The sequence below is a fragment of the Neofelis nebulosa genome, chromosome 15, assembly GCF_028018385.1.
Source record: "Neofelis nebulosa isolate mNeoNeb1 chromosome 15, mNeoNeb1.pri, whole genome shotgun sequence".
Lineage (NCBI taxonomy): Eukaryota > Metazoa > Chordata > Mammalia > Carnivora > Felidae > Neofelis > Neofelis nebulosa.
Window position 1 is genome coordinate 51,684,615 of NC_080796.1, and position 12,687 is coordinate 51,697,301.

Sequence of the window (12,687 nt, forward strand, 5' to 3'; positions counted from 1 at the left end):
GTTTGGGAAACGCAAAGCACAAGTACATTCTTTAAAAAAAAAATTTTTTTTAATGTTTATTTATTTTTGAGAAAGAGAGAGGCAGAACGTGAGCTGGGGAAGGGCAGAGCGAGGGAGACAGAATCCGAAGCAGGCTTCATGCTCTGAGCTGTCAGCACAGAGCCCGACACAGGGCTCAAACTCAGACTGTGAGATCATGACCTGAGCCAAAGTCAGACACCCAACCGACTGAGCCACCCAGGCGCCCCGAGAACAAGTACATTCTGATGAGAAAAGACTAATATTCAATACAGGGTAGGACACAATGTAAACATGGCTTATATATGGATTTGGGACATATTATAAACTTCCCCTAGATTTATTTTATTAATGAAATATCTTCTCTTTGTGGTAAGATTACCTTTACATACCTTGAGAATAAATCAAATGACAACATGGGAAAACAGTGAACAAATCTCCTAGTTACAAATAATTTTAAAAGGGCAAAAAAAAAAAAAAGATACTCAAATGGCAAAATGTAAATAATAACAGCAGGAGCTTCTGAAACTCCTATATCCCCAAATATTAGTGTTTATGGTATATAACTTTCCTGGGAAATTCACAATGGCGTTCTAAACTAAAGGGATAGATAGAGTAGCGCTATGTATGTGTACAAGGGCACAAAGTACTTTATTAGAAGCTGAGTGTATGGTTTTCAGTAAACAAGCAGGCTGTGTACTGAGAAAGAAAGGGGCAAGTGCATTTCAGGTATGAATTTGTATTCATTCTGATGGAGAACAGTTTAAAATCAGTGGGTTATGACTTCATAGTAGCATGAAAGAGCTGAGAATGACATTCATTATGACAGAAGAATTTACCTTTTCACCTGACAGTTTGAAAAGTAGATGAAAAATCTTTACAGAATTTTAGGATTTTTGTGTGTGTGATAATTAGGCAGCTTTCTGAATTAAGTGAGCATTTCAGAAAATCACATTGGAGTAAGGGCAATGGCTTTTGGCCCACCTTCAAGTATAGTGGGCCCTTTAGATTTAACGTTTAATCTGTATTTCATTTTTTCTTGAAGTAGATCCCTTTCAAAAGAGTGTTCATTGTTTAAGGTCACTATTAACAATGTTTGAAAGCTGGTGCATCTGGGTGGCTCAGTCCACTAAGCATCCAACTCTTGGTTTTGGCTTAGGTCATCATCTCATGGTTCCTGAGTTTGAGCCCTGCATGGGGCTCTTTGCTGACAGTGCATAGCCTCCTTGGTATTCTCGCTCTCTCCCTCTCTCTCTGCGCCTCCCCTACTCTCTTTCTCTCTATCAAAATAAATAAATAAACTTAAAAAATTTTTAAAAAATATTTGAAAGCTATATCATTTTTCTATTCTCCCCATCCCAACAATTTTTCTTTTCCCAAGAATGGCAAACAGCTTTCCAGTTCCATCTAGTGGTAGAAAGTTGATTAGCATCCACTGACTTGACTTAATCTTAGGACTCAGATTTCTATTTTGGTGTCTGATGACATAAAAAGCTGGGGAAGTTCGGTTGTTCAAGAGTAGGAATGCATAAGCCTCTTCCTGGTAGACCGAGACATCTTAATCTTGTGTTTTATTACTTTTTCTATATTTTCTTTTTAGATAAGATAACCATATTTGTATGTCAGTTCTGTCTGCAGATTAACAAGAATAAATGTGCATCAAAGTTGTGTGTTAGCTGTTTCTTTTGTATCCTCCCTGTTTTGGAAGCTTCTGTATATTCAAATATACTCTTTCCACCTATAAATTACAATTATGTTTCTAGTGACACAGGCTACAATTTGTCAAAATCATTTCTTTGGCCTACAGTCTTCACTGTAGATTCCTGAGGTTGATAGTAAAGGCAAGATTGTAGTACAATTTAAATAACTTGATTTTTAAATAATGTAACAGTTTGGGACCATTATGAGTTAATGCAATTCATGTGTGTTTGCAGAAAAGCACCCTGTAAAGAATATAAATAACTATGTGCAAGCAAGCAGACATTAAATTGGGGAAACACAACAGTATAAAATTAAATAAAATGTATTAATTTTAATTAGATTTAAACCTTTGGGTTTTAAATCTACTTTCAATCAATACAGTGAGGTAACAAATATCTTCTTGAAAATGGAGCATCAATAAGGAAATTTTATTTTATTTAACATTTCAACTCTAAATCTAAATGACATCCTTTTCCTAAGGCAAAAATTTCCACCTAAGTTATACGTGAAGCCTTTTATTACATAGTGAAGAATGGATTTATATCAAAGATACCTTGTGACAAGGTGCTTTTTATACCTACTGATGTGAAAGTAATTTAGTTTGATAAAAAAATAGGTATACAAAAACAACTAATTTGGCAATCTGTGTGGATTTCTACTAATGATTACATTTTATAACCTTGAAGGCAGGGCTTCATAATATCATGCTTACTCTTCTTGACTTTACCTATAGTTTTGTGGCATGCTTATATGCATACAGAAAATATGAAAATAAAATCAAATTTTATTTTAAAAGTTATTAGTATGAGTTTTTTTTTAAAAAATACCATCCATGTTTATAATAAAATAGGAATTTGTCAGTAGAATAAGGTTTTATGATGTTTTTGTTTTTAATGCCAACTCTGTTATTGGGCAGAGCAGTTCAGCACATTCCTGAACTAGAAAGAGATTATGTACTATAATACAATTTCAACCTCTTCTATCTGGCACAGGAAATTCCACTTAAATCCTTGTTTCTCCCTTCGGGAAAATTTGAGGTGGGGAAACTTCCGGAGACGAAATTATGTAAAATTCTTTTACTGCATTCAGAAGCCTGCATTAAATACATTTCTGCAAAGAACAGACTCAAGTGCTTACTAACAGTCCTCCTTACACTTGGTTGACCGTGTTAAAGCTCAGGAGATTGGTATGTGAGTTAATTTGCTTTCTGGCAATAAATACCCATTTGCCTTGAAGGTATAATCATAGATTAATGAGGAATGTGCAACTTGCATCTAAAAGAAAAATAAAATCAGTTGTCAGAATTGATTTATGTATCATCCAGAAGTTAACTGGAACAAATTTTCCCAGATATTTCTAACTTAGGAAAACTACACAGAATTGAGTAAATATACTATTTTTATACCAATACTTACTATATTGGGAGGGACTTTTCATGCCCCCCAATTGGTGAAAGAGGAGATTAGAGAGGGGGATGGATAGAGGAGTACAGTGCTCTTGTACCTACCCCAGCCATGTGAGGAGAAGTACAAAAGAATTATGCATTACTCATGGAGAATAGGGCTGTCTGCAGGAAGTGGGAGCTAGCATCTCATCCTTTAGTTGGACATTTGCTTATATTGTTTCCTGTGATTAATTGAACATGAGGAAAAAAGAATTAGAGAAAAATGGCAGAGCTAGAAGACAGCCTTCAGTCCCATGCATGGGTTTTCCACAGCATGACTGATAGCTTAAAAAGATCTGAGCCATATTTCTGGTACCCCATCTGAGTGTGTTGGTCACAAGGTGAGGAAACTCAAGCAGTTAGATTGTAGGATGTACCACTGGTAAATAAGATGAGGGAAAGTGGAAGAGACTTTCTTATCAGTGATCATATACCAAAGTACAGCCCTCATTCCCCATAAAGGGATATTCACATGTGCCTACAAGACACTTTCTAGTGATTACTAATTAGAATTACTTTGAAGAGCAGCAACATCCTGTGGAGAATCAGCCTGAACTGGTAAGACTGAAATTTCAAATGGGGTGAGATTGAGCTTTTTAATAACAACATGATTTGAAAGAAATGGGACCTGCCCAAGATATTATTATAAGACAGGAATAGGGGATTTGACAGGACGCGCTTAGAAGGCTACAAGGTCTTGAAGACTTTGACAAAGGGTTAGTTTATTCACTTGACTAGGCGTTTTTCCCCCTTTCTCCTAAGGAATTGTCTATCACCTTTCCTTCCACTTCTCTTTAAAAAAAAAACAAAAAATTACTCACTTAGACATTTGTTTAGAGTTTAGAATGCATAGGAGAGCAGACACAAGCTTTGTTTCCTTCTAAGCTGCCTCATCTAAGTTTTTTCAAGGCTCTCTTGACTCTAGTTTTGGGTGCATGCATTTTACAGCATATCTCTTTATGCAGGGGAAGTAGATATCTCAAAGAGGTTCTTTCAAATATGAAGCATATACTGTTACTCTGTACTCCATTTATTGTCTTAATAGAATATTTCATTTTCATATTCCTATCATTGTTTCCTTTTTCTACTATACTTTTATAAACAGCTGGAGATGGCAATGATTTTGAAAATAAAGGTGGACATACACTGGTTTAGGAAGCATTGATTACCAGTAAGTTTTCAGTAAAAATGTTAGAACATCCTAAAAAGGGTATGGAGTAAACTAGGCTGTACTGTTTTACAGGTTGCAATATACTTTGAGTTTGACAGTAAGTAAATGCACAAACCAATTATTTTCCCTAAAAGTTCATTTGCTTAGTGTAAACACATCTTAAATCTCCATTAAATGGCTTTTTGTAACTTTCACTAAGCTTTCCATTCTGTGTTTTTTGTCCCTAATATCTTTTGTGTTTTTACTGCTGCTGAGGTTAAATTTATTTCATGTCCATTAGCGATTGAGGAACTCCATGATTATTTTTTCTAATTTTAATGGCAAATTCATCATAGGGAAAGTAATTGGTTAGACCTAAAAGATGATTCTGGTGAGAAGACAGGTATTATATAATTAGGAAAGCAGAACATTTAGTAATTGAGCATAAAGAACATCGTTAGATTATTCTTTGTTCATTTAACCAAACATTTATTAAGCACTTACACTGTGTCAGAATGGATGTCAGAGTCTCAAAAGTATAGTGGTAAACAAGACATGATCCCTTTCCTCATGTGGCTTATTTCACAGGGAAGCAAGACATTAAGGAGTAATTAATACAATTTAGTGTTACTATATCATGAACAAAGTACAGCACTACAAAGCTAAGAAGTAATGAGTAAGCTATAGGTCAGAGAATGAGTAGAGCTTTGGAGATAGGACGAACACCCTTGTGAAGAGTCCAAAATATAAGAAAGAGTTTCTTGTTCAGGGTAAATTAAGGAGTGCTCATGGCTGGAACACACGAGAGAAAGAAGACAGAGGTAACAAATGAAATTTGAAAGGTAGGTATAGCATAGGTCCAGAGGGCTTTGTAATGATGATAAAGAAGTTCACATTTTTAAAATGGAAGGAGGAAGCCCTTTAAACATTTTCAACAGGAGAGTGACATGAACTGATTGGAGTTTTTGAAATTCAGTCTTCTGACGCACCATAAATAGATTTGTAATGACCAATACTGGAGGCAAGGAGGCCAGACAGTGGGATAGGACTATTTGAAAAGTGTAAGAATTGATGGAGAAAAGGACAAGTGGTGAGATCAAGACCCACCTAGATGGTGGAATTAAAGAATTCTCTGGTATGAGAAGTTTGGAAATATCTTTTTATTTATGTGATTGTTTTCCTCCATTGAAAAATAATCTTGAATTGTTTCTGCCTATAAACATAAAGTAAGATAGATGAAGAGAAAATTTAGGGAGAATAGTAAATTGAAGACAAAGAAAAGGTTTTTTTTATACATCTACAGGCTGTAAAATGCCCTTTTTAAAAATAGAGATATAACTGCCAGGTAATATTACATTAATGTCAGATGTACAACATAATTCTCTCTATATGGGTATATGTATACACACATACACACATATATGTAGAGAGGAAATGATCATGCCAATAAGTCTAGTTAACATTCATCACCACACATACAAATTTTTTTCTTGTATGCCAAACTTTTGAGATTTACTCTCTTAGTAGCTTTCTAATATATAATATAGTATTATTAACTATAGTCCTCATGCTGTACATTATATTCCAGGACTTATTTAGTATATAACTAGAAGTTTGTACTTTTTGCTCACCTTAACCTGTTTCACCCATCTCCCCAACTTCCCCTTTGGCAACCACCAGTCTGTTCTCTGAATCTAGGAGTTTACTTTTTGTTTACTTTTTTTTTTTTAGATTCTACATCTAAATGAGACCATATGGTATTTGTCTTGGTGACTTATTTCACTTAGCTAATAACCTCAAGGTCCATCCATATTGTCACAAATGGCAGGATTTCCTTTTATATAGCTGAATAGTAACTCGTTATATATATTTACACCACATTTTCTTTATTCATTCATCCATCTACAAACTCTTTAGTTATTTCTATGCCTTGGTTCATGTAAACAATGCTGCAATGGACATGAGGTGCAGATATCTTTTTGAGTTAGTCCTGTTTTTCTTTTTTTGTGATGCAATTATAAATGTCTCAGACATTCGAAAGTTGTAAGATTATTGTCATTAACATCCAGGTGCCTAGCATTTCAGATTAAAAAAAATAAACATTACAAATGTTTCTGAAGCCCACATATATTATCTCTGATTGACTTCTTTCTTTCCTAGGACTTAGTTAACTAAAATAACAAATCTGGAATCACTTCTTTTATTTAACATTTTATATTTGAGATTTCTCCATGTTTTATAATCAATTGTACCTGCATTTTCACTCTTATCTTTATGGATTCTATTTATTTATTTGTTTATCCATATTTCTGATGGACATGGGTGCTCGAGATTTTTATATATTTTTTCTCTTCCATTAGCAAATCCTTTCTGGTCTACCTTCAGAACACACCCAGAGTGTAATCTGGTCCAAACCATCGTCATCTAGCTGGATCATTATATTAACCTCCTCATTGGTCATTACCCCTTCTTCAGTCTCTTTTCAGCGTCCTGACCTGTGGGGATTTTTGTAAAATTTAAGTCAGAATCTTCTCCCATTCTGTAGGTTGCCCTATAGTTTTGTCGATTACTTCCTTCACCACACAGAAGCTTTTGATCTTGATGAAGTCCCAATAGTTCATGTTTGCCTTCGTTTCCCTTGCTTTCGGGGACATGTCTAGTAGGATGGGTAGGATGGGTGTTGGGTATTAGGAAGAGCAGTTGTTGTGATGAGCACTGGGTGTTGTATGTGAATGATGAATCACTGAATTCTACTTCTGAAACCCATATTGCACTGCATGGTAGCTAACTAACATATAAACAAATAAGACAAAAAATTAAAGTCAGAATCTTTTGCACCCATCTTTGAAATCCTCCAGTGACTGCCAAATCATCCCAAGTACAAGTTCAAGTCATTGTAAAATTTTGTAAACCTCTATATGACCCCTCCCCCTTCCCAGTTATCTCTCTGGCCTCATTTTTTCTCCTCCCCTAACTCCAGCCAAACTGGCCTCTTTGTTCTTTGTTCTCTGCTTCAGGAAAGTATTTGTTGATACTTCTGCCTGAAACAATATTCTCCTGAGTATTCCTATGGTTGCCTCTCCCACTCTCTTAAAGATTTTTACTCAAATGTCAACCTCCCAGCAATGCCTTCCTCAACCGTACCTTTTACTTTTCAATTCACGGCTCAAAATTATTCCCTCTCTGATTTTTCTCCCTGCACTAATCACTTCCAACATAACACAGTTTGCTTCTTTTGTTTACTGTCAGTCTTCCTTCACTAGAGGCTTCAAACAAGAAAGCATTTTTGCTTTCTTAACTGCCATAACTTGTGAATCTACAACTTTCCCTGACACAGCCTAGGTGCTTGATAAATAATTCATGTAGGAATTAATAAGTGAGAACTGAACTTACCCAATGATATTAAATGGCATTATTAATTTCTTACATTTCTGAAAAAATTTACATGATCTAAAAGGGGAACATTTTTATATATTTACAATTAGCTGAACCTAGAGATTCTTGGTTACCTATTAGGAATATATTTGAAGAAATCATAAAGATGTCTCCTGGCATGAAAGCATAAAATAGCATGAGAAGAAGCAAATGATTTAAGGAAATCCATCTGAAATGTCCTTGTATAACCCTCTCCTTTTCAAGCTACAATATCGTTTTCCCATTTCAGCCCCTGGACTTAGATGTATGATTCTTTTGAATAGCTTTTAGTACCCTTGTGTGACAATTATTTGACTCCATGCTACCTTTTGGATCTCAAATAAACCATGATGAATTACCGGCATCTTCTCTTACATTTCCAGCCCATTTAAATGGATTCTGTCTTTGCCAAGTATCATCTTGCCAAGTAGCACTGTGGTACATAACAAAGATGATTTTATTTTTGTTTGCCAAAAGGAACGTTTTCTCTACCAGGAACAGTTATTCCTGGAAAATAATAGTTAGATGTAGCCATATACAGGCTATAGTCAAAAGTGTTTTTACTTTATTTTTCTACTTCCAAAAACATATTAAAATTATTACAGAAGAAAGAGTAAAGGTTTTAAAGGCATTAGTGTTCAATAGGTTGCCTGGGCTGCTTAAAGGTGTCTCCAGAATCTAGCAATGAGAAAAGTATAACAGCAAAATAATAATGGAAGCTAACATTTTCTGAGTGATTACTATGATCCTAACATCTGCTAAGTGATTTATTTGTATTACCTCATTTTATCTAACCCAGTGAGGCTGATACTGTTTTTCACAGAAGAGGCAGAGAATCACTGAGAAGTTAAGTAACTCACACAAGATCTTAAAATTAGGATTCACATCAGGCAATCAGACTCCAAGGTCTAGGCTCTTGACTCTTAAGCACAATTAAACATACCTGGAAAATATATGATTTTTTAAAACTTAGTTACTCTTCTAAATGTTAATAAATGTATTATCTCTAATAATCCTTTAGACAAAACTCAAGAGTTTAAAATGTTTTTAAAACCCTAAATATGACAAATATGATTTGTTATCTGCTTTTATCCATTCAAAATCTATAGACAATCTACTGAAATATTTTGATATTTATACATTTATCACTTTCCTCCTAGCATATGCATTTTTTGTGTTTATAGAGTCCATAAGCTTTATTCAGAAAAAGCAAATGAAATATATTATAAAAAAATAGGAAAAAATAATTTTTCATAGGTTGCCTTTTTATATATATTTTCAAGGCCACTGAGGAGAGCATTCCAGAAAATAGAAACTGTACTTTTTGTGATAAACTTATATTCTTTTAAAAAATACTTCTGGTGATTGAACACCCTTTTATCTTGAAGAGGTATCTTTTCTTAACTGCTACATAATTGGAAGGAAGCCATTGCTATGATATGGACAGAAATTAAGAGTATGTTTTCTGTGAAATCAACTTGATAAGTTGACATGTATGAACACATAATTATAAATACAAAGCAAAATCAGTTACCTACGGGGCCAAATAGGTATCGTAAATGAGATGAAGTAAGCGCCATGTTACTTAGACTATAAAACAAGTGTAATATGTAGGATATGCATGACAGGATAGACATAAACAGAAATTGAAATGCTATATCTCATTGGTTCATGGTCAGGATAAATGTTTTCATTAACTGGAGTATGAAAAACTACTTTCTAGGATTGTGCCATCTTTCAAGCTTATTATATATTGTGTTAGTTTCAAAATTTTTGTAGTAATTCTTTGTGTTTGTAAATATCATCATTTAGAGCACCATACATATACTTCTTTGCACTGTGTTTACTAATTCTTCCTGGAGGAAACTCCAAATTATGTATGGCAGCTGTTTTTTTGTTTTTTTTAACTTCATTCACTGTGTTTTTCTCTTGGTGTGCGTGTATGTGTGTGTGCTTTTGTTGCAGAGAAGGCCAGCAGTCACCAGAACAGTGGCAGAAGATGTATGGTAGATGCTCTGGCAATGAAGTATACCACATTGTTTTGGAAGAAAGTACATTTTTTGCTGAATACGAAGGGAAGAGTTTTACATATGCCTCTTTTCATGCGCACAAAAAGTATGTTTCTGCTTCCAGAGTGGACTTAAAATATAAATCAATCATACCTTTTAAACACAGTTTTCTAAAATACAGCCCATATTGGTGCTCATGAATTCCAAGTATTATGGAATTTTTAATGTAATTACTGAGACATTTGAACTCCGAGCTTCTGTATGATCTCTACAAGTTAATATTATTAGGTATAAAGTATAACTTAGTAGGAATATTGACTTTAGTAACTTCTTTTTTAAAGTTGATTTTGAGAGAGACATACACAGTGCAAGTAGGGTAGGGGCAGAGAGAGAGAGGGAAAGAAACCCAAGCAGTCTCCATGCTGCCAGTGCAGAGCCTGACATGGGGCCTGAACTTATGAAACCTTGAGATAATGACCCCAGCCAAAACCAAGAGTCAGATGCTTAACTGACTGAGCCACCTAGGTGCCTTGACTTTAGTGATTTTTAAGTTGTCTTTAACATATTTTAATCTGTTAATGGGGCGCCTGGATGGCTCAGTTGGTTAAGTGTCTGACTTCAGCTCAGGTCATGATCTCGTGGTTCTTGAGTTTGGGACCCCTTGTCGGGCTCTGTGCTGACAGCTCAGAGCCTGGAGCCTGCTTGGGAGTCTGTGTCTCCCTCTCTTTGCCCCTCCCCACTCACACTCTGTTTGTGTCTCTCTCTCTCTCTCTCTCTCTCTCAAATAAATAAACATTAAAAAACTATTAAAAATATTTTAATCCATTAGGAATTTAAAATAAATGAAAATGAATCTTATTTGGAGATCTAATTATAAAGTGTTGTTTAAAAATGTAAACAAAGGGGTCACCTGGGTGGCTCAGTTGAATGTATGACTTCAGCTCAGGTCTAGATCTCTTAGTTCTTGACTTCAAGCCCCACATCAGCTCCCTGCTGTCAGCACAGAGCCTGCTTGGGATCTTCCATGTCTCACTCTGCCCCTCCCCAGCTTGCACGTGCCCTCTCTCTCTCTCAAAAATAAACATTTAAAAAATGTAAACAAAGTCATAATAACATTTATAAAAACTAGACATTTAAAAAAACTTTCTTTGGTCAGAGAAATAAGTTAAAAAGTAATCAATAGTATCTTCTAATTCAAACATGAAACAATTTTTTTTCCTTTTTGAGAAAAATTATTTACTGAAGAAATAAAAATGTATGTTTATAATGAAAGTAATATATTATCAGTATTATAAATATATTGATAAAACATTTTTAAGGTTTATTTATATCTAGTATATTCTACTAATGTAATATTTTATGTATTACACTTAAATTCTCCATGTGATTCTATCCATACATACTAAATATACTTTTGATGTTTAAAAAATATTTAGTTTATAAATAATTTGTATTCAATAGATTTATTTGTAACACTATAAGACATATTGAAATAAAAAGATTCAGGACATTTTCTGTTTGGAGCATAACCTGAAAAAGTATAAAAGCAATTATTAATATCTGTTCAATTTAGTGCTTGATATTTCTACTAATTAAGCTGTGCACCTATTCAGACTATTAAATTTTTTATTCCTAAAATTCAGAGTAAACCAAATATGGTAGACACAGAACTAAAAGAAATTTAGGGACCCTGATTCTTCGTCATGTGACATTGGTAAGTTTCTTCCCCTCCTTTAGGCCAATGGCTTTCAAATTTTTTTGACTAAGTAATATTGTTTTATGTTTTTTGATCAAATGAAAATACATATTTAAGGAAAGACCCAATAGACACACACTTTATAAAAAAAATTCTTACCCTTCCTAATGATATACATGCTGATGTTTTCTATTATCTTTTATTCTCTTCTGCTTTATTTAGGTGAACATATACATACATACATATATATGTTATAATCAACTAAATTGATTTCACAACACACTAAGGACATAGTTTCTTCTCCTGTGAAAATAGGAAAGTCTTGAGAATCTTGAGTCTTGAACTTTTAGGATCTTTTCAAAACGCTTTAAAAGGCTTTGATTTGCTGGAGCGCCTGGGTGGCTCAGTTGGTTAAGCGTCCGACTTCAGCTTAGGTCATGATCTCACAGTTTGTGGGTTCGAGCTCCATGTCGGGTTCTGTGCTGACAGCTCAGAGCCGGGAGCCTGCTTCAGATTCTGTGTCTCCCTCTCTCTTCTGCTTTTCCCTAGCTCATGCTCTGTCTCTTTCTGTGTCAAAAATAAGTAAAAGGCTTTGATTTGGGTTTTAATTTTCCTCTGCCTTATAACACTTTGCTAATATGAAAACTTAACAACAAACAAAAACTAAGAGCTTGCTGAATCACAATTCTTAAACTTTTATTTATTTATTTTAAATTAAGGTTTGGCGTCTGCTTGATTGGTGTTCGGAGGGAGGATAATAAAAACATTTTGCTGAATCCAGGTCCTCGATGTATTATGAATGCTACAGATACATGTTTTTATATTAATATTACCAAAGAAGAGAATTCAGCATTTAAAAACCAAGACCAGCAGAAAAAAAGCAATGTATCAAGGTCATTTTATCATGGACCTTCTCGATTACCTGTACATAGCATAATTGCCAGCATGGGTAAGTATAAATAAATTTGAAAATATCATTAGTTTCTTTCTTTAAAAAAGCATAATAAATATACTCCAATGTTTGTTAAAATTTCAACATCAAATTTAGAAACTACTTGTGTATATTATAAATTTGGTGTAGCTGCATATACAGAACAAAGTTTCTAAGCTGTTAAACTGGTAAGAAATGTAGCTAATTCAAAATTGCCAACAATTGTTTCATATTTTTGATTATAATGTGAATACCCAACACTTGTGTCTTTCTTTGTAAGTTCTGTATCCAGTTATCAACAGAGGCTATTTCAGATATTCACCA

At 34.2% G+C, this 12,687-nt stretch overlaps 1 protein-coding gene across 9 annotated transcripts in view; it reads left to right on the top strand.

The window, feature by feature from the left end:
- Positions 1 to 12,687, top strand: part of KCNT2 (potassium sodium-activated channel subfamily T member 2) — a 364,447-nt gene that overhangs the window by 245,225 nt on the left and 106,535 nt on the right. For all 9 annotated transcript variants that reach the window (XR_009254514.1, XR_009254515.1, XM_058702129.1 and 6 more), the window contains exons 15-16: positions 9,693 to 9,842; positions 12,152 to 12,381. Coding sequence is in view for 7 of the 9 variants with exons in the window: in XM_058702129.1 (XP_058558112.1) it covers positions 9,693 to 9,842; positions 12,152 to 12,381 (380 nt within the window). In the remaining 2 variants the exon portion in view is untranslated. The remainder of the gene's footprint in view (positions 1 to 9,692; positions 9,843 to 12,151; positions 12,382 to 12,687) is intronic.